Raw genomic sequence first — 22544 nt, forward strand, 5'->3', positions numbered from 1 at the left:
TCTTTAGAAAAAAAAGAGGGCATGGTAAGTTAGAATCAAATTATGCGTGGTATGAAGAAGGATGGAACAGAGATTAAAACATTGTCCTACAAACGTAAGTAATTCTATGAATTTGACAGTCAGTTCAGAGCAGACAAAAAGGTAGTTCTTTACCCAAAACATATTTAAATTGTGAAATTGTGAAATTCATAGCTACATGATGCAGTGATAGTATCTTATCCACTTGTCTAATCTCTTTTAAAGTTAGTGGTTATTTGAACTAGAGCGGTTACATTTAGTCAGGGCTTTGTTTGTATCAGGAACTTCTTTGCCTATTAGGCTGCACTCCTCTCATGTAGCCAATCCTTCAGGAGCTTACAGGGCTCTTATTACAGGGCCTACTGTAAGCTCCAAGAGAATTGGCTACATGGGGTGGGGGCAGGGGTGCCCTAATATACAAAGGAGTTCCTGCTACAAAAAATCCCTGCATTTAGTTGTCATAGCTTCTGATTACCTGATGTTTGAGACAGATAGCAGAAATGGATTATCACTATTGTATTCTGTCAGTGAACTTCCTAGAGGCATTTACTGTGGGGGAAAAAGTGATGGAGTAGATAGGCCTTTAATTTAACCCTTCATTGCAGCGTGTGTGTGTTCTTATGCTATGTATAACAAAGAAAGAATAGAATATGGTTCTTGGTTCAGAATTCAGCATCCTGAGATCTCTCATGTTTAAGAAAGCAAGTTATATTCCTTTGGTTGCAGCAAGTGGCTTAAAATTGTCAGTGAATCTAGGGTTTTTTTGCATGGAATTTAGACAATTTCGCAACATGTTTTTAATGATGGAGAGGTTATAGTGTTTGCTCTCATTAATATTGATAGTGTCACAAAATCAGTGTAATCCCATTGTCCAAGAGATGGACATAAAACTGATAGAGGTGAATGTTGTATTGTCAGTAGATACTTGTCTCTTAATATTTGGTTTTCACAGCTATTTTCTACTATTAATGATTTCCCACCTTAGTTTATTGTGAGAAGCTTATTTTTTCTGAAAATGCTTACAAATCAATTATGATTCAGTTTCACACTTTCTACTGGACTGACATTGTGAAGTCTAAAAATAGTTAAAATATGTAGGGGTAGTAAGAGACCTTTACCTTTAGTACTAGCTTTCACATTCTCAGGAATAGTTAACCATTTCTGATTCACATTTTATATTAACATTAGTGTCATTTCCTATTTAGTGACACTTAATCTATAGACATTTTAGGATCAGAATCTCAGGGCTTTGAAAAGGAGGCATTGCTGAATTAAGTACGATGAATTTTTCCCCCTCCAGCATTGCATATTATAACTAGGGAAAACTGAGCTAATAATGTGACTTAAATTAAATAGCCTTTTTGCCTGATGTTTGTTTATGGCTTGTGTTGTTGCTAAAATGTTCTTATTATTTAATAAATGTTTTTGGAATGTGTAGCAAATAAACCCTATAGGATAGTGAAAAGTAGGGTTGCCAATCCACAGTTGGAGGTAGAGGATCCCTTGGTTTGAGGCCCTCCCACTTCAAAGTTAGCAGAAAGCAAAGAGAGGGGTGAATGTCTCCTGGGCACTTCATTATACTTTATGGAGACTGGTCCCCACAGGATATAATGGAGAATCAATCTGTGGGTACCTGGGGCCCTGGGGGGGGGGCTATTTTCTGAGGTAGATGCACCGCATCTTCAGCATAATATCTGGTGCCTCTTCTCAGACCCCCTTCCCCACAGTTTCAAAAAGATTGGACCGGGGGGTCCAATTCTATGAGCTCCAAAAGAAGGTGCCCCTATCCTTCATTATTTCCAATGATGGAAGGCATTTAAAAAGAGTGCAGTCCATTTAAATGTGATGGCCAGAATTCCCTTTAGAGTTCCATCATACTTCTCAGAAAATTGCTCCAGGCTCCACCTCCAAAGTCCCCAGATATTTCCTGAGTCGGACATGGCAACCCTAGAAGAGAGATGGAAAGAGAAAAGATCGGACCAGTTCTTCTGATGTGTATTGAATAATTATATGTATTATTATACAAATAACTTTGCTATTTAAAATAAAAGAATTCAAAGATATGCCAAACAAAGGTAGGAAAGAGATTTGAAAGACAGAAAAAATACAACACAAAGCCAAGTAAACAAAATACTGTTTCAGATATAATCAGCGGGACCTTTTGCACTAGGTTATTCAATGAGAGATATTTACACGAGAGAATTCTGTAGAGTATTGATACTTAAACTGTGTCTCATAAACCAGCAGTACTATACTGTATGCATTTAGATAATCCGTGAGGCAACAAAAAAGGGAAAGGCTGAGGCTCTTTTTCAGAGCAAAAATTTGTGAATGCCGGTTACAATTTATCAACTACTTTTGTTTGGGAATGAAGGACAATTGGGAAAAGATGGCACCTCTGATGTAATAGCCACTCCATCCCCCTCCCCAACAATAAAATGAAAACAATCAATTTAAAAATTGCATAACATTAATACGACAATTTAAATTTCAATAATTAAAACAATCATTAAAACAATCTGGTGCTGATATCATATGTAGTTGTTTTGCATCTGATGGCTTCAGTGTTCTTACATTTTCTCCCACAATAGGAAGGAGTAGGAGAACGATGAGACAAAATTCACAGCAAAATCAAAACCTTAGACTTGCATATATTTGGGATTAAAGTGTAAACATTTTATGACCATTTGTTGTGATTCCTTTGTATACTTCAGCAATGAGAGGTGTTCTCATGTGTGGTGGCATGCATTATCACATGTGATCAGATTCACAGATGGTCTTATATCCCAGCCTTCCCTAAATGGCACCCCTACTTGGGACAAAATAAACTATTTGGAAATGGGTTTTTAAGAGCCTATACAGCATAGAGCATTGCCCTGTGTTCAGGGCTTACTGATCTAGCAAAAGGAGGCCTCTGCATTTTTGCTTTGGTAGTGAGAGTTGGCCCTACAGGAGCGACCCCTGGAAGGAGCTTTTTCAGGGAAGAGTGCAGTTGTGATTGTTCTCTTGTATGCCATCCTAATGTGCGTGGCATGTTTCCTCAGCTTTTAATGCTGCTGTAGGTAAGAACCAAAATCAAGGGTGTTTTTCACCGTGATTTTTGATACAGGTGAGGCAGAGCTGCCCCACTGTTCTTTGCTCACCTTGCATAGGATGCCAGCATAAAACACAGTTTGCGGTGGCATAGAATGAATATAATATAATTAGGGTATCCAGCAGTACACTTTGCTGAACCAATTCCCAAAATAGTTGTAAGGGAAATTTGCCAAGAAAAGGGAATCATACCAGTGCTTTTGTTGATGAATGCAAGAGGCTATATGTAACCATTAACATCAAAATAAGAAAATTAGTTATGGTTACCTTGAAAATACTGAGAAGGCTAGTTTAATCATTATCAAAACAGGCACAAAAAGAGATTGAAGAAATGACCACTTGATGTATAAAGAAAGCAAATAAATTTGGTAACCTGATTCCTCCAAAACCAGATGTGGGTTTGTGTGTGAGAACAAGGGGAAGTAATTACTTTTGGCTTTCAATTTCCAATAAATCTAAAAGCTACTTTAAAATTACCTTAATTGAAAATTATGGTTACTGCACAATACTGTGGGCTGAAGTGTATTAGACCACCAGGCTTATAAGAAGAGGGGGAAACCACTAATGGAATAATGATAAATATGACTTTATTGTTGATGGATAGCTTTAATTATCTAGACATCTGTTGAGCATCAAGACAGAATAATGTGAATCACAAAGGACATTCTTGAGTTTTAGGGAAGATAATTTAATGATGCAGAAAATAGAAGAACTGGCTACGGGAGACATTACTCAGGTTCTTGTACTGAGCTGATATAGAGGAAATGACCGAGAATGTGACAGTATGTGGGAACAAGGACCTATCAATTATATGTAATCAGTAGTTTATTACTGCAGATTAAAAACGTTTTTCTCTATAACATTGGGCTTCTTGTTTCACAGAGTTAAGAAAACTTGAGGGCTAGTTTGACTATGTAACATTATTTTTCTCGTAACAGATACAAATATGATTTTGCCTTCTTGTTCAATTCGGTCTTCACATTTTTTCTCTTCACTTATTTGAGCACTCTGTTGTTTGCATGTATTGATTTTCTAACCTAGTTTTGCTTCCTCATGCATCAACATTTTAAAGTCCAGAATAATATCCTTGGTAGAATGCACATGATATTCCATTGGTAGATGGACACTAAGAACATATTGGAGATATCCTAAGAAAAGTAAGGCCCACTTTATTCAATGGGACTTATCCCAGGAAGATGTTCATGGGATTTCAGCCTAAGGGACCCAAATGTTTTCACATATCCCTGCAGACAAGAAAACATTAGTTCAGAATCGAACCTCTGATATCATGTTAAGGGTTGAATTACTGTTGTTTTGTGGTGCAAAGTACCATCAAGTCACAGCTGAATTATGGTGTCTCCATATAGTTTTCAGGGCAGTAGACTTCAGAGGTGATTTGTGATTGCTGGCCTTTGCATAGTGATCTTGGTATTTTTTGCTGGACTTCCATCCAAAAACTAACCGGTGCTGACCCTGCTTAGCTTGTGAGATCTGACCAGATCAGGCTCGACTGTGCCATCCAGGTCATGGTACCACTGATTTGGGCCAAGCCTAATGCGAGAAACAAGATGATGAACACTTAATTACTGAACATTTTAAGGAAAAAAATACCCTTAGGAAAATGAGATTTAGGTTTATTGGATTTATATCCTGCCCTCCCGCCGAAACAGGTCAAAACTACGCTGAAACATTGCTTATAGTGCTGTTCTGAATTTTCACATCCATTTATGTGAAAAGTAGGGTTTTGAATAGAATGAGAAACATTTTTGTTAGTGGTCTTTTATTTTGAAATGGTTGTTGGAAGTGGCAACATGCTGCTTTAATTCCATTTTTAGCCCCCCCCCCCCCCGCTTCATTTTATGCCTGGCCTCACTAGTGAAGATGATTATGACACTGCAGCACATAGCGAAGCAGGTTTTGCTACATGACAGTCACTGAGGGTTAATAAAGACCTTTCATTGCCCTAACTCTCAATAGGAGAGAGAGGGACAGCATTCTATGTGTGCGGACAACTAGCCCAATGATCCATGTGTTGCCACACTATTTTGCCATGCATCAACAGTATTTTGTTCCATGAGTTCTAAAAGGTGCAGTAGCTGTCTTTTGATAGATCTGCTGCATATCTAATTCTCAACATAGCTCCATCTGTGGATAATTAAATCCAGAGACTGGAGACACGAACAAACAAGACAGCTCTTTTAATAAACCTGAGAAAAGTCACATGTTTGCAGAAATCTAAAATAAATACCCTGGGTGGTTAGCCCCCCCCCCCCCCCCGAAATAAAAGCAGCACCTGTAGCTTTAAGAAACAAGTGCCCTCAGTAGGCTTGCTAGTCCCAAGGTCTGATGCCATTGCATTGGGGATGTCACACAGTGGTTTCTGTTTGGGGGTGGTAGCAGGCAGGTGGCCAGTAGCAGGCTGAAGCCCTGAACATTGGGGAAACCCCTGCCAGGATCTAGGGACTCATAACCCTTGCAGTAACCCCATGAAAGGCAGAGTGGTATATTGGTTAGAATTGCAAACCAGGATCTGAGAAAACCAGGTTCGAATTCCTATTCTGCTGTGGTGCTCACTGGCTAGTCACAGACTCTCAACCTAACCTACCTCACAAGATTGGAGGAGAGGAGAATGTGAGTTGCTTTGTGTCCCATTCTGAAGAAAGGTAGGGTATAAATTAAATAATAAATATAGCTGAAGATGGAGGGCAGGTTGGTAGTTGGGTAGGAGGGAGAGAAGGAAGCAAGGACAAATGAGCTACCAGGAGAAAGAAAAGAAGAAATAGTAGTGGGATACAGGGAAAAGTGAGGTGCCACTCTGCAAGTCCTTACAGGTTCCCTGCTGCAAAACTGCGCCTGTCCCAGCAGCTGGCACCCCACTACTGGGCGGTAGTTTTCCCAGGCAGAGGCTGCCAGGGGGAGGAAAGGGGAAAGCTGGAGATGAAGGCAGATAAAGGTAGGTTGCCTGATGGGTGGGAAGGTCAGAAGGAAGCAGGCAAAGGGGGAGAGACTGTTAGGGCTTTCAGGAAAGGAAAGAGGAAATAGTGGGAGAGATGAAACTCAGATGCTCCCCACAAATCCTTGGGATTCCCCTGCTTTTAAACTATAAGATTTTGAACAGCCTTTTTACTTGAAATAACCTTGCCAATATATGGTGATTCCAATTTCAAATTCCTAACTTACTTAAAATTAGAAACAATAGATTATATCAAATAGTTGTTTTCACTAATCTTAAATCAGCTGCGGTAGGTAGAATTTGAGTCATGTTGGCAACAGGTTAATTTTATATTGTAGCAACAAACTGATATTAAACACATATCCATATAAGAGGATCTGTTTATGAGGATAATTATTACTATTCATATCAGAATGTTAGTAAGAATTACTAATATAATTTGAAATTTTGAACAAAAGGTGTCAGGAATAGCAAGTGGGTTTATGGGCGTTAAATTTGTTAAATGCCTTCTTGAAACAGGCAAGCTCTTTGGTTTGAGAAATCATTACTTTCTTCCTTTGATTCTTCTCCCCTTCAAACTGCTTGCCAGCACACTCATTTTATTTCTGTGTTCTGTGCTTTACAGAAAGTGCAATATCCCCACATTAAGCAATTAAAGAACATTGAACTCTGTAAATTTCATCCTCATCTCTGCTAGTTAAAAACTCACAATAAAATTGAATCCTGAATGTTTATCCTCTCTCCTGTATGTGTGTTTCTTTTCCCATAGATACTTCCCTTTCACTTGTAGAACTCTACACTCAGTCCCTTTCCCTTCCCATCTAGTGGTCAGCATCAGTGAAAGTGGAATTACACAGTGGCATTTTTAAAATCTTAAAACACTATAATCAGGGGGAAATAGTGATATTTACATTCCAATGCTATAGTATCTTCTGTTGGCTTAAGCAGGGCTTTTTATGTAAAAAAGCGCAGCAGGAACTCATTTGAATATTAGACCACATGCCCTGATATCACCCATTGTTTCACACAGAGTTTTTTGGAGAAAAAGCCCAGCTGGACCTCATTTACATACTAGGCCACACCCCCGACTCCAAGGCAGCTGGAACTGCACTCCTGTGCGTTCCTGCTAAAAAAAAAAGCCCTGCGCTTAAGATAAATAATAATTTCATGTGACATTTTCAAGATTCAACGCTGCAGAGAAAGTATGATGGTTCTTGTTTTAAATGTGCAGTTCTTAATCCATCTGTAACTATCCTTCGTTGTGTGTGCTAAATAGGCTAAAAAGGGGAAGCACAGTACCATTCAAATCAATTGTATATACATCAAGTTCACTAGGACTGAATGAGCATCTGTGTCCACTGCAAGTGAAGGTTTCCCTGGTTGGATTGGGACAGTACTAGTTTCCACAATGTATGTATTGTATCCAGGTTGCGTAAAATAGTTCATCAGGCTCTTTTTCCAGCTGGTGTCAGATACGCCTTTTAGGATGTGTCCCTTGTTGCTTGTACTTTCAATTTCTTTTGTTCTGTGTGGACTATCTAGGGAGATGATCCAGTAACTATACAGAATTGTGAATATTCACACGCTGTTGAAAGTGAGCACGTGACAATGACTGAAATGTTCAGTGTTTTCATATGCAGTTTTGGAATTCTGCAGGCCATGTTTGAACTGGTCACTTCAGAAGCTTCATACTACAAAAGCCTGAACCTGCTGATATATCATTTCATGGAAAATGAGAGATTGAAAAAGATTCTACATCCCTCAGAGGCTCATATCCTCTTCTCCAATGTCCTGGATGTCATGGCAGTCAGTGAGCGGTAAGTCTCTTTAACGATTACTGTAAATAGGAAAGAAATCCTTTTATGAGATTAAAACTTCCCCATCTTTTATTTCTTGCTTTCCCTGGAATCGTGTAATAGAGTAATGTACTTGTCTTCTAGCTGCCTAGATTATCTTTTTACTGTAGTTTTCCTCCTTTAATTTCGTGGAGAAATACACCATTGACCTTAAGCTCCACGATGAAACCACTCCATTGCAAAGTCCTGTACAGTTTACACAGTTTCTTCTTTTGCACTGGAGCAGCCACGTATAAACACCATGCAGATCAAATGGGAAAAAAAACCATGCAAGCTATAGTTATACTATAGTTACAATCAGACAATCCCACCCCTATATTTGAGTAAACACCTGAGTAGGGAGAGGGACTTGAAGGCAGTCCAGAGGGAGGATGGCTTCTTTTGGGGCTGTTTCAACAGAACGTAAAGAGGTTGAATTCTCAAATCCAGGCATCAGTTGCAATGCATTTTCCACTTCACTTGCCACCTTTGGCACATAATCTCCCCTGAATATGCAATAATTTTGTGCCAGAGGGAATCAGTGGAAGTACAGTGTATGTGTGTAATAGCACAATAATAGCGCATATGGCTTTATATGGCAACCTGATTTTTTTTCAGATTCTATACCTGTTTTTCATGTAACAAATCTTGTTGGGAACCTTGACCTTTCAAGTCATCAAAGTAAGGCCTGTGCAAACACACATTTGGAAAACATCTTTATTAATGTATGTTTTCAGTTTACATTCTGTAACTTGATTAAGGACAAAATTAATTACAGCTTAGTGCAGATCCAAGTTATGTAAGAGCCAAGTGGCAGATTTCCTGGTTTTCATTGCATGTATCTGCCAGATTTTCTATTGTAGTTTCAGCACACATACCAGTGTCATTCATAAACATCTAAATGTTTGTACATTCTTTTTCACATTTATATAATTCAAATGCTGCCTTTTCTTCATAGAAAAGAGATACTTCTAAGACATATATACCTTCTGCCTTTGTCCCATCTCCATGGAAAGGGGAGCTTGACATTAACCAGAAAAGATATTGCCCCAGATTGATCTTTAATTGACCATATCTGAAAAAGTGTACTGGATTTTTTCCAGAAAAATCCAGACACTTGTAATCCCTATTAATTTTTTCATATTCCCATGGGAGGGTAGCACATATCATTTTGTGAAACCATTAGAAAACCCTCATTAACAAGATTTCTTTCATTCATATAATATACACAGTGAAGGTAACTTGATTGTCTCAGCATGTAGTAGTATATTTCCTGAGTTTTTACTATTCAGCATCAGTTAATAAAGTTTATGTTTTGATAAAAGGCATCATGTTTTAATGACAGTATACAACTAAAGAATTACATCACTGTTAATAATCACAAACAAGAATGAAAAGGCCAAGATCTGCAGTTTACTGCTTAAAATAAATCAAGCAAAAGTTTAAAAGTGAAGAAGCCTTTAATCTTTACTTTGCTTTTCTGTCCCCCCTCCTTTATTTATTTTGTACAGTAAAAAAAAAAATCAGGTATTGGAACTAATGAAAATGGTTGTCTTGATTACACCACTATCCCTCCCCCCCCCCCCCATTTTGCTAACTGTGATTGCTTTCTGGATTTCTCGTTTAGTTTTCTCTTGGATCTTGAGAAGCGAGTAGAAGAGAACATTGTGATATCAGATATCTGCGATATTGTCTATCATCATACTATTAACCATTTCTCGGTTTATGTAACCTATGTCTCCAACCAGACATATCAGGAGAGAGCTTACAAACAACTTCTGTGAGTACTGATATAAGCATGGTTTTCTTGCTAAAATCAATTGACTAGTGAGCTGCTGGTAACAACCATACACCTAACAAGGACAAAATGGATTAGCACACAGGGACAGATTATTCTCACTTAAATGTAGTATATTTTAATGCTTACACAAATCACATGTCTTGCTATTTCAACCCCTTAGCCCAGTGGTTAAGGTTCCCAACCTTTTTGGCACCAGGGACCAGTTTCCTGGAAGACAATTTTTCCACGGACTGGAGGGGGGCATTGCTGGGGTTTTTGCCACCCCAGACCAGCCCGTGCTTCTGTCCTTGCCCCCCATGGGGCTCTGTAAATGGGGGGAGACTGGGGCTGCTTATGCCGCCTCCCTGCTAGGGCTGCTTCCTGATCAGCAGGGGTCTTTAAATGAGGGGTAGGGGAAGGTTGCTGCTGTGCTGCCCCTTCTGCCTGCTGAGGTCTGGGTGGATGAAAGAGGTGGCATGGCCTTGCTCCAAGGGGAGGCAGCTTTGGACTGAGACTGTGCTGTAATTTTCATCCACCTGGGTCCCAGGCAGGTGAGAGGGGCAGTCCAGAGCCTTTACCTCGGTCTGAGACTGTGTGGCCTGGTTGCAGAAAGGGGGACCCCTGCTTTAGCCTACTCTGTGCAGTTTGTCTAGTGTCTTTGTACTAAGGAGTTACATTCAAACATTATGCATAGTGTGTTGGGTAGATAACTATGACTGAATCCTAAATGCCAAAAGGAATAGTTCAGTTGTAGTTCAGGTTCTGTGGAATGGCTTTTAACAGGACAATGCTGTTTTGGATGCACTTCAGTGTCCGTGTGACATGTGCAATCTGAACAATGTATATGCTTAAATTCTGCCTGCACCACAGGAAATATTTTTCTTTTTTTGAGTTGCCAGCTTGTTGTTCTTCTTGTGCTTCTAAATGGGAACAAATACAATAAATGCACAGAACTGGGAGTAAACACTATTGAGCAGAGTGGGACTTCTAAGTAAACAGTCATAAGCTTTCACCAGCAGTTTAGTAACAGCCTTACAGTGTAATCTTAAGCCGAATTGCAACATTTAAAGCCCATTGAAGCCAATGGATTCAGAAAGGTGTAGTGCTTAGAACTGAACTGTTAGTGGGGGTTTTTTGTAAAATCCTTTTTTTTCCAGTATAATTTGAATCCTACATAATCATTAAAAGTTTGTTACAGTCAAAGCAATAGTGCTGAATTATTTTGATCTATAACAGTAATGAACACATTTAAGCCTTGAGAGTCATTATTGTCTGCCAGCAAGAACAGTTGAACTGGTTCAGAAAATTGGTTTTTTACAAATGTATTGTAATATTATTTGTAAATTATACCCCGCCCCCTTCTGCATTTATACCCCACCCCCTTTTGCCAAGTCATCAAGCTGGGCTGTTTCTGATTTGGTGAGGAAGTAATTATTCCAAATTTATAGAGAAAAAGATCATGAAATCTGGAAAACAGTGGCTGCTTTCCTGAATGCAAATCTTTTCAGGCATTTCTCACTGTTTGGTTATAAGTTTTATTTTGAGCACATAGGGATGTGCACTCAGAAATTATTGAGGATCATAGTTGAATCCTCTGATTTTTTAGATTTCTATACTCTGGCAATCTCAAAAGTAGTCATTACTCTGGCACCTGAGTGTCTGCTTTCTCAGATCTGCATGAAGCAAAGGCAGGAAAGCAAAAGGTGCATGGGGAAGGGAAAAGTGAACCACCATGGGATAATGTGAGAGGGGCCTCTTACAGCTGGAAGAGACAGGAGATGTTCCTGCCTGAGAAGACCTTGTGTGCACAGTGTTCTAATTTACTGCAATAATTGCGCTATCCTCAATGACCTGGAGAGGGGTTACTTGATTATTTATAGCAGTGGGTTCTGTTTTCCTGCTCTTCTGTGAATTATTCTGGTGTTGTACCTCAGCCTGCCTGCCAGGTCAAATATTTTGCTTGGCTGCAGATATGGGGAAGTCTATACACACCCTTCCATGAAAATGTTTTTGCAGGTGACATAGACAACCATTTTGCTTCTACTATTGTAAAAGAAGACATATGGGGGGAGGGCGGGAATAGAGGCATAGGCTAGCTGTGCTACATTTCTTCTCATGATGCAATAGGTAGGGCATAAAGAGGCAGGCATTTTTCATCAAGAGCCCCGTGGTGCAGAGTGGTAAGCTACAGTACTGCAGTCCAAGCTCTGCTCATGTCCTGAGTTTGATCCTGGCAGAAGTTGGGGTCAGGCAGCCGGCTCAAGGTTGACTCAGCCTTCCATCCTTCTGAGGTCAGTAAAATGAGTACCCAGCTTGCTGGGGGTAAAGCAGGGCCTTTTTTGTAGCAGGAACTCCTTTGCATATTAGGCCACATACCCCTGATTTAGCTAATCCTCCTGGAGCTTACTTCCTGGAGTAGGCCCCATACTAAGAGCCCTGTAAGCTCTTGGAGGATTGGCTATATCAGGGGTGTATGGCCTAATATGCAAAAGAGTTCCTGCTACAAAAAAAGCCCTGGGGTAAAGTGTAGATGACTGGGGAAGGCAATGTCAAAGCACCCCATAAAAAGTCTGCCAAGAAAACACCCTGATGTGACGTCACCCCATGGGTCGGTAACGACTCGGTGCTTGCACAGGGGACTACCTTTACCGTTATTTAGCTTTCACTATCTGGAAAGCATATAGGCCAACTGCGGATGGGAAATAGGGAAACTCCTTCTACTCCCAAAGAAAGGAAGGGCCAATTAAATTAAACACAATAAATCTTTGATGTTGAGCTATCTCAACATATATCAAACAGGATCAAATACCTCAGATCTCTCAATATCTTTTAATTTAACTTGAAAGCAACTACAGGCTTTCCCTAATACAAATTGTTTCTCCCCAGCCCCCTTTAGCTAGTGTTATTTCCACTGTGGAAAAAAGCAGCTAACCTTCTATTCATGCAGGCTGCCAGAAACGACTTCCTCTTGTACCTCACTATGGTACTTGAAGCATTTTTCTCCCAGCCTGGCTCCAATACCGAAATTCAGCCAGGCTGGAAGTCAGCTGCTGAAATCAAAGTGCCTGCCAAAGCAAGGATTGATATGTGCTAACTTTAGTGTCCTTCAACACACCATTTTTGTGTTGAGGATCCTGGAAAGGGAGGAAAAAACTCACACACCAGTTTTGTCATGCACACCTATAACTACTCTGCAAGCAAAAATCTCAGTTACCATAAAATGGAGAACTCTTCTGTCTGTCTGAAATTTGCTGGGGAGTTTGCTTTAGAGAAGAGGTGCACAGGCCAAAAGAATGCAAATATAGTTGGTTAGAAGACAAAAAAAGTAAGTGTAAAATGTGCATCCTGTTGAGAAAACCCCCAAATCCAGGATTTTTTAAAAAAAGGATAGAGAACCCAATGCAACAAAGGGGGGAGGAGTTATATACACCATTAATTAACCATTAATTATATACACCTATTAAATAAACCATTAATTTTGGACCATTCTGGTAGAGTGGAAAAACGATTGTTGTTTCTAGGGGGGTTTTTTAGTTACAGTATTTCTAGGGAAGGAGAACTTAATCTTTGAATGAATTCAGTGCCTATAGCATCCCCCTGGCTTTGGAATTCCCTAACAGTACAATCATAAACAGCATTATACCCAGGGCTTTTTATGTAGCAGGAACTCCTTTGCATATTAGGCTACACCCCCGCTAATGTAGCCAAACTGGAGAGCCAGTTTGGTGTAGTGGTTAAGTGTGCAGACTCTTATCTGGGAGAACCGGGTTTGATTCCCCACTCCTTCACTTGCGCCTGCTAGCATGGCCTTGGGTCAGCCATAGCTCTGGCAGAGGTTGTCCTTGAAAGGGCAGCTGCTGTGAGAGCCCTCTCCAGCCCCACCCACCTCACAGGGTGTCTGTTGTTGGGGAGGAAGGTAAAGGAGATTGTGAGCTGCTCTGAGACTCTTCGGAGTGGAGGGCGGGATATAAATCCAATATCTTCTTCTTCAAGAGCTTACAGAGTTCTTCTTACAGGGCCTACTGTAAGCTCTTGGGGATTGGCTACATCAGGGGGATGTAGCCTAATATGCAGAGGAGTTCCTGCTACAAAAAAAGCCCTGATACCCGTTTAATCCCATTGATTTCAAGGGTATAACTAGATAGGGTTGCTGACCTCCACGTGTTGGCTGGAGACTTCCCAGACTCTCCAAGTGACAGAGATTATTTACCCTGGAGAAAATAGCTGCTTTGGAAGTTAGTGTCTCTATAGCGATGTATCCTGCTGAAGTCCCTCCTCTCCCCAAACCCCACCCTCTCCAGGCGCAACCCCCAAAATCTCTAGGAGCTAGCAACCCTGAATTTGGTTTAGTGTTGCACTGTAAAGCTAGTAAGATTTTGAAAGAAAAATTGTGACATTGCCTGCTAGGAACCTGAACTAATCTGGAAAGCTTCCTTGCTGCTGTTGGTGGCCCTGATGGTTCCACTATGCTGCACTCAAGCCAGGCTATTAGTGATGAAGTGGCTAAGACATACTGTCATTTAAATATTGTAGATCTGGTGGGTTCTATTGACAATGACTTCTGTGGCACAGATATGACCACTGGAGGTGTGGTGGAGAGAATGAGAAAAGGAATTATTAAGCTGTATGAGCTATATGTTGGTTAAATTTTCAGATCAAAAAGCATGGTATTTAAAATACATCTTCCATTGCATAATAGTAGAGTAATAATAATAGGGGAGACTAAAAGTATGGAAATTAAAGTACTGAAATTACTTCTGGTCACAAGGTTATATTTTTATTGACTATTACTGTCTTAAAAGGAAAAGGAGCTGATCATTTCAGGCCTCCAAAGTTTATTATTTATTCATAATTTAAATTGATGGATCACCCAATTCCTAAGCACACAGAGCTCTAGGCGATGAACAGAAGGATAAAATTATAATAAATAAAAATTATTTAATATAATTTTAACAAGATCAAGGACAAAACCTTGTTAAAATTATAATAAGTAAGTAATTCGTTACATTCTTAAAAGCATCCCCATATGGTATGTGAATTTCTCTTGATCAACTTCCGGACTGTGTTGCTGCCATGTAGACAGGCCAGGCAAAGAGAAAAGAAAGAGAAGAGAAAAAAGATGGGAGAGAGGAGAAGGGTGCCAGCCAGTGTTCCCTCTAAGCTGAGTTAGCATGAGCTAGCTCACAGATTTTTAGCCTCCAGCTCACATATTTTTGTCTTAGCTCAGGAAGGATGACCCCAGAGCACAATAATTTATGCAGTAGCTCACAACTTTAATGCCAGTAGCTCACAAAGTAGAATTTTTGCTCACAAGACTCTGCAGTGTAGAGGGAACGCTGGTGCCAGCCATAATAAAGCCCGTCGCTGTCCTCAACCAAAAGCATGGCAGAATATTTCTGCCTTGCAGAAGTGCATTAAGTCCCACAGGGCCATTATATCATTTGACAGAGAGTTCCACAGGGTTGGAGCCAGAGCCAGTAATGCCCTGGCTCTGGTTGAGGACAGCCAGATGTCTTTGGGGCTAGGGATTACCGGTAGGTTGTTCTCAACAGAGCATAATGCTCTTTGGGGGACATACCATAGGTGGTGGTCCCAAAGATACATGGGTCCCAGACTGCTCAAGGCCTTAAAGATCAATACCAAAACCTTGAACCTAACTTGGTACTCCACTGAGAGCCAGTGTAGTTGGCACAGCATAGGTTGAACATGTGCTGTCTGTGGTGCTCCCAATCAGGACTTACACTGCCATGTTCTGAATCAGTTGGAATTTCCGAGTCTCAGGCAGGTCACCTCCTAGCTTGGAAGTGACCATTGCATGGATTACTGTGGCTAGGTCAGGATACAACAAGAAAGCGGCAAGTTGCCATGCTTGGCATAGATGGAGGAATGCCAGCCTGGCAACATTTGTGACTTGGGGCTCCATAGATAGGGAGGTGTCTATGACCACACCCAAATTCCTGACAGTTTGCGCCAGTGTCAATGGCACCCTGTCAAGAGTGGGAAGTTTGTGCCTCAACCCTGAAACCCCTTCTCCCCAGTCACAGTTCAGTCTCAGCTGGCTCTTTTTTAACCATCTCACCAAACCCATAGCAAAATTATATGGGGTGGTATCTGGGTGGCTATCCATTAACAGGTATAGCTGGGTGTCATCAACATACTGATGGCATCTCATCTCTAAAAACTCCATACTCGCTGGGCAAGGGGGGCGCATACAGATGTTAAATATCAGGGAGAGTTAGCACTGTTTGTAAGTGTTGATGTGATCCTTTCCATGTGAAAGTGTCATGCACTCCTTCCCCCCCCACTTCAAAGAGCACGTTGCTTCCTGCAGTTCAAGTATAGTTATCCACCTCAATTCTTCTCACATAGAAAGTATAAAATCAGGAACCCATCTGGACAAACTGGGTAGAAAGTCTGTCTAAGCAGTAGTCAGTATGTAAGGTCAAAACGCTAGATGACGCTTCCGTTCTTGACCCGTGCCAGTCTGGGTTCCGACCGGGCCATGGGACGGAGACAGTGCTGGTCGCCTTGGTGGATGACCTCCAGCGGCATCTGGATCAGGGCGGCGCTGCGGTACTGATGTTATTAGACCTGTCGGCGGCATTTGACACAGTTGACCACCAGTTGCTAAAGCGCCGCCTCGCCGACATAGGGGTCGGGGGGTTGGCCCTACAATGGCTTTCCTCCTTCCTCTCTGATCGGGGACAAAGGGTGGCCATTGGGGATGAGCGATCCCAGAGGCGCACACTTGATTGTGGGGTGCCTCAGGGAGCAGTTCTCTCCCCAATGTTGTTCAACATTTATATGCGCCCCCTTGCCCAGATTGTCCGGAGGTTTGGGCTGGGTTGCCATCAATATGCAGATGATACCCAGCTCTATCTACTAATGGATGGCCGGCCTGGCTCCGCCCCAGGGAACCTGGATTGGGCCTTACAGGCTGTGACGACGTGGCTCAGATTGAGTGGGTTGAAGTTGAATCCAGCGAAGACAGAGGTCCTTTGTGTAGGTCGCGGCGCTCTGGGAGGGGAAATAGCTCTCCCAACTTTCGACGGCGCACCATTGGAACCAGCGCGCCAGGTAAAAAGTCTGGGTGTTTTACTGGAGCCTTCATTATCAATGGAGGCCCAGATAGCAGCCACTGCCAAGTCAGCATTCTCCCATCTGAAGCGGGCAAGGCAGTTGGCCCCCTTCCTGGAACGCCGCGACCTCGCAACAGTGATCCATGCAACGGTCACCTCAAGATTGGACTACTGTAATGCCCTCTACTTGGGGCTACCTCTGTGCCGGAACCGGAAGTTACAGCTGGTGCAGAACGCGTCGGCCAGGCTACTATTGGGGCTCTCGAAATGGGAGCACATACGGCCGGGGCTGCGCGGACTGCACTGGCTACCAATTATCTACCGAGTCCAGTACAAAGTGTTGGTTATCACCTTTAAAGCCCTATATGGCTGAGGACCAGCCTACCTAAGGGACCGTCTCTCCCCATATGAACCCCAGAGGGCACTGAGGTCAGTGGGTAAAAACAAAATGTCCATCCCTGGGCCGAGAGAGGTCAAACTCCAAAACACCAGAGTACGGGCCTTTTCAGTTGCGGCACCTGCACTGTGGAACCAGCTTCCGGAGGAAGTGCGGGCCCTGCGGAACTTCGACCAGTTCCGCAGGGCCTGCAAGACCGCCCTTTTTAGACAAGCCTATAATGACACTGACTGCTGAGTTGCCTGGTACAAAGAACCGCCATCTATAAGATTATCTAAACTGGCAGAACCAGCGCCATAACAGTTTTATTGCTGCCAGATATATTTATATATATATAGTGTAACGTGAATTATGTATTTTAACTTAACTGACTGGTTTTTATATGTTTAATTTTAATTGTTAAATTTAAAGTTTTATTATTTATGTTAATGTGTAAGTTGTTGTTAGCCGCCCTGAGCCGCCTAGGCGGGGAGGGCGGGATAGAAATAAAAGTTATTATTATTATAAAACATAGTCTCATGTATGTTGCAATTATATTGTATTTATTTCCTGTTTGTCTACCTAAAAGAACTCACATCCATTCAGACTATCAGTTGCTTTGGAGTAAATGGGTTCTTTGAAGAGTGGACTCTATGGTATTATACTCTTGCTGAAGTCCCTCGTTTTTCCAAACCCCACCTTCACCAAGCTCTACCCCCAAATATCAGGAATTTCCCAGCCCAGAGTTGGGTACTCTGGGGATCATCCTATGAGCAGTGATAATTTGAAAACACTTTTATTTTTTCTTACCCATATATCGTACAGTCAGGAGGCTCTCCATATTGGTGCTCTTGTTTTCGCTAGGAACCCCTTACTGCAAATTTTGTTGAAGCACAAAAAAAGAGCTGCTTTTTTATAGCACTGAATTAACACTAGCAATAGCACTGACAGATTTTTGCTTCCCTCCTATGCCAGATGAGTTTTTCATCCTGTCATTTCCAGCTAGGCCTAGCTTAGTTAAATCACTTTATGGAAGACCTTGTTCTTATGATTATAAGTAGTTCACCTCACCACAATAATCTAACTGTGTAAAGATGTATAATTATGCCTCTCTGACTCATCTACTTGGACACACATTCCATTCACGCACACCCACACACACAGCATATGCTACTAAGTCTGTATGTGCTACACATGTGAAACCATTACTCTGACTTACATATTAAAAGCCTTTTTCTCATTCCCTGATACTATAAATAGACCACAACTTTAAAATTTACTTAGTGTTAATAAACATATTTTCCACAATCCTCAAAGAGAGAACAATGCCAAATGCTATGTCTGAGGTTCAGGGTATCATGATATAGAGAACCAAATGCAGCATGTCAACTACTCACACAGGTTGAAAACACAAGAAATCAAAACAAGCAAGCATACAAAACCATTTTCCATCTTTCTCTGTTGTCAGCCAGGACAAGCCAGCTTTCCGGGAAGTAATCTCGCAGTTGGAAATGGATCCCAAATGCAAAGGCCTGCCTTTCTCATCCTTCTTGATTTTGCCTTTTCAAAGGATCACTAGACTGAAGCTGCTGGTACAGGTACAGCATCTTTATCCAGCTATCACTCATGGCTCATCCCTCAGTGCCCTATAGTGAGCTAGTTTAAAGCCAAATTATATGTGACAGTGTCCCTGGGTCTGACCTGGGGATGCCAGTGCCATTTTAAAGCCAAACATGGGCAATTTGAAAATTCTGTGAGGGCCCAATAAAGGACCAGGTGCTGTTGTCTGCTACCCCAGTGCCTTTTCATGTACTGAATTGGAGGGAGAACAAATCACTGGAGACAATAACTGAATAGCTTAAAATGGTAGAGTTGCCAACCTTCTTGTAGTGGCTGAAGATCTTTCAGAATTAGAGCTGGTGTCTAGACAATATGGAAAAAAATGGCTATTTTGGAAGTTGGACTGTATGGCATTGTATCATGATGAGGTCCTGTCCTTCTTCAAACCCTCCCCCTCTCCTGGCTCCACCCCCAAAATCTCCAGGTATTTCTTAGCCTTAATCTGGCAATCCTACACTGGGGAGTGGGTGACAGAGTTAACCTGTCTCCTCTTTCTTACCTATGCACTTGAATAGAACCTGTACAGTGACACTATCAGCCTACCATTTAATGAAGATACTTAGTAACTGAATTGAAGACAGTTCTATAACATCCTGGATTGTAATTGGAAATAGAAAAGTTTCAGATGTAGGACATCACCCCTCATTAAATGCTTGAATTTATTCTTAGCTTTTAAAACAAAAAGACTGTAATTGCTCAAAAACATTTATAGTATCAAGAAGGTGTAAAAGTCAATACAACACTTCCTGCTTCTTGTGCAGAATATTCTGAAGAAAGTAGAAGAAAAATCAGAACGAGAAATCACTGCCCTTGAAGCACACAAGGAATTGGAAACAGTAAGTCTGGGCCACCTAGAATTTGTAAGAATGTTGATTATTTTCATATGCTATTCTAGTGCAATTCTACTAATCTTAAATAAAATCAGAAAACAGTTGAGGTATACTGGAATACTATACTGTTATGCTCTCCCCTGTTTGTGGCCTTAAAACAAACTGTTCCAGTGCTTGACTGAAGAGGCATTGCTGAGTTGGAAATTAAACATGTGTACATTTGCAATATTTGGTGGGAGGAGAGCTGGAGGAAAAATACCTGAGTGCAAAAGCTTTTGTCAGACGCTTGAAGGTGATGAAATCCATGGAGAGTAGTAGTTTAATTAGCTGCCATCAGAAGGAGATTATTAACCAGTCAGATTTCATTCAGGAGTGCAAACTGATTTTCCTAACTCAGAATTGCCTGGGTCATTAGACAACTATAATGAGAGCATCAGTTCATTTTGAGTTCCATTTCTGGGAAGGCTCTGAGCATGTGCAATGGAATAAGTGATGTTTACTTATCTTCTGGGTTCTGGCTGCCCAGCAGTATATTTTGTATTAGGCCTTGTGATCACAGATGGATAGAGTCAGATTTCTGCCTAGGAAAGTTCTGGTGGACAGTCAGGTTTTTTTCTAACCACCAAAATTTCACCCTTTTAGAATCTGTTTTGAATTCAGGAGCCTAGACCCATTACACACTCACTTTTATTCCTGATGTTCACAGATCTTATTTTGTACTGGTTCAACTTGAATTTTGTGTGAACATTCTGTACTCTTTTCCCCTCAAACTGAGAGCCAGTTTGGTGTAGTGGTAAAGAGTGATGGACTCTAATCTGGAGAACCAAGGTTTGATTTCACACTCCTCCACATGCAGCTGCTGGGTGACCTTGGGTCAGTCACAGTTCTCTCAGAGCTGCTCTCTCAAGAGCAGTTCTTTCAAAGCTGTCTCAGCCTCACCTACCTCACAGGGTGTCTGTTCTGGGGAGAGGAAGGGAAGGAGACTGTAAGCTGCTCTGAGACTGAGTGAAGGGCAGAGTATAAATCCAGTCTCTTCTTTTTCTTCATCAATGCTTTTTCTGGTATCAATCATGGAATATTTTTTCTATACTCCATGGTGAAAGTACAGATATTGATTCACTTGCACAAAATCGTTTTTTTTAAGCTGCATGGCAGTCAGCTATATAATAATAATAATAATAATAATAATAATAATAATAATAATAATAATAATAAATTTTTGTATCCCGCCCTCCCCCACCAAAGGCAGGCTCAGGGCGGCTCACAGGACATGGTGTAACCATGATTTCAATAAAATACAATCAGTACAATAAAACAGATTAAAATACAGTTGAATTACATTTATAAATTAAGTTAAAATTAGAGCAGTTAGCCATTATGAATTATTAATTAAGGTGCTACAATTCAGAAACATATATAGGATGGCTAAAAATCAATTTAGCCGGGTTCCATCATAAAAGCGAGCTGAAAGAGGGCAGTTTTGCAAGCCCTGCGAAACTGATTCAGGTCCCGCAGGGCTCGCACCTCCTCTGGGAGTTGATTCCACCATCGGGAAGCCATTGTTGAGAAGGCTTGCTCCCTCATTGTTTTCAATCTAGCCTCTCTTGGTTTTGGATTTTTAAAAGATTTTGGGAACTGGATCTCAGTGCTCTCTGGGGAACATATGGGGAGAGGCGGTCCCTAAGGTAGGCAGGTCCTCGGCCATATAGGGCTTTAAAGGTAATAACCAGCACCTTATAACGAACTCGATACACAACTGGCAGCCAGTGTATATCACATCAGCACTATACACTTGTACACATATATATGTATATATTAAACTCATTATAAATACAACAAAGTCAATACTCTATAGCTCTATACAAGGAAATAGCTGTTATAACTCTACAAGGAAATAGCTGTTATAACTATTAAATTCAGTGTATGGCATTAACTGACCTCTCAGGCATCCGAGTATAAACATCTATGCTGGCAAATATGCCTCCATTGCTATTATAGTGCCACTATATGTATGAGAATCCTCCCTGACAGATCAGTTGGAGTGAGAATATAGTAGAAAAACATGCTTGGCTTTATTAAAAAGAAGTTACGTTGCTCAGCCTCAGTGCTGATAGATCAGGAACCACAATCCTAAACATATTTGCAATAAATCCTACAGATCTTGCACTATGCAGCCTACAGATAAATCCTACAGATCAGGAACCACAATACTAAACATATGTGCAATAAATCCTAAAATCCTAGATTTTAGTGGGCTGTATAATGTAAAGCAAGCACCACATGCTACAAAGAACTGTGCTCAAATATTTCACTGGACAGTCTGTCTGGCAAGACAAAACAATAAACAATGAAACATTACTTAGGGCTATGACTGTTGTGTTCTCGGGAATTGATTATATGGATTCCCTGGCCTGGATATCGCTCTTGCCTTTCTCTCAAGGTTCTGATCTTGAAGCAGCATCAGGGAAAGTAGGGGGAGGGGTTGCCTCATCAGTTTTCTCTCAGGCTCTTGATGCTTTCCTATAATATTGTTACTTTAATAGCTATCCATAACTAACTGTGTACTGAAATTAGATAATCTAAATAAAAACACAGTATTTCAGTTATTTTGTTCAATTATTTTAATATCAGTCCTCCCTAGATTGTGAAAGAGCAGCATTCACAGGTAATATGTGAAATATCAAGCTTCATATAATGTAGTGATATGCTATGGAAAACTAGTGGTCTCTGTGTGAGATGAGGGAGAGAAATGTGCTGGGAGGATATCTTTTAAGGAATGAAAGTTTTGTAGAAACTAATCTCTCCCTCAACCAGTTTAATAGAGGTAGAATCTGCTTTATCATGGGAATAGATGTTCTGAAACAGCAGCCGGTCTAGACAGATAAATGCCTCTGTGCCTCGATCTATAAATCAGGAGCAGAGTGTCAGCAATGGTGCAATTCCTTTTTTTCTGCAGAGCA

The 22544-nt window shown here is 41.0% G+C and overlaps 1 protein-coding gene across 1 annotated transcript in view; it reads left to right on the top strand.

Annotated features, from left to right (window-relative positions):
- Positions 1–22544, top strand: part of NGEF (neuronal guanine nucleotide exchange factor) — a 75275-nt gene that overhangs the window by 33014 nt on the left and 19717 nt on the right. Inside the window, exons 6-9 of the mRNA XM_060241948.1 lie at positions 7721–7881; positions 9527–9679; positions 18603–18732; positions 19516–19590. Coding sequence (XP_060097931.1) covers positions 7721–7881; positions 9527–9679; positions 18603–18732; positions 19516–19590 — 519 coding nt within the window. The remainder of the gene's footprint in view (positions 1–7720; positions 7882–9526; positions 9680–18602; positions 18733–19515; positions 19591–22544) is intronic.

This window comes from Heteronotia binoei, chromosome 6 (assembly GCF_032191835.1).
Source record: "Heteronotia binoei isolate CCM8104 ecotype False Entrance Well chromosome 6, APGP_CSIRO_Hbin_v1, whole genome shotgun sequence".
In the NCBI taxonomy this organism is placed as follows: Eukaryota; Metazoa; Chordata; class Lepidosauria; order Squamata; family Gekkonidae; genus Heteronotia; species Heteronotia binoei.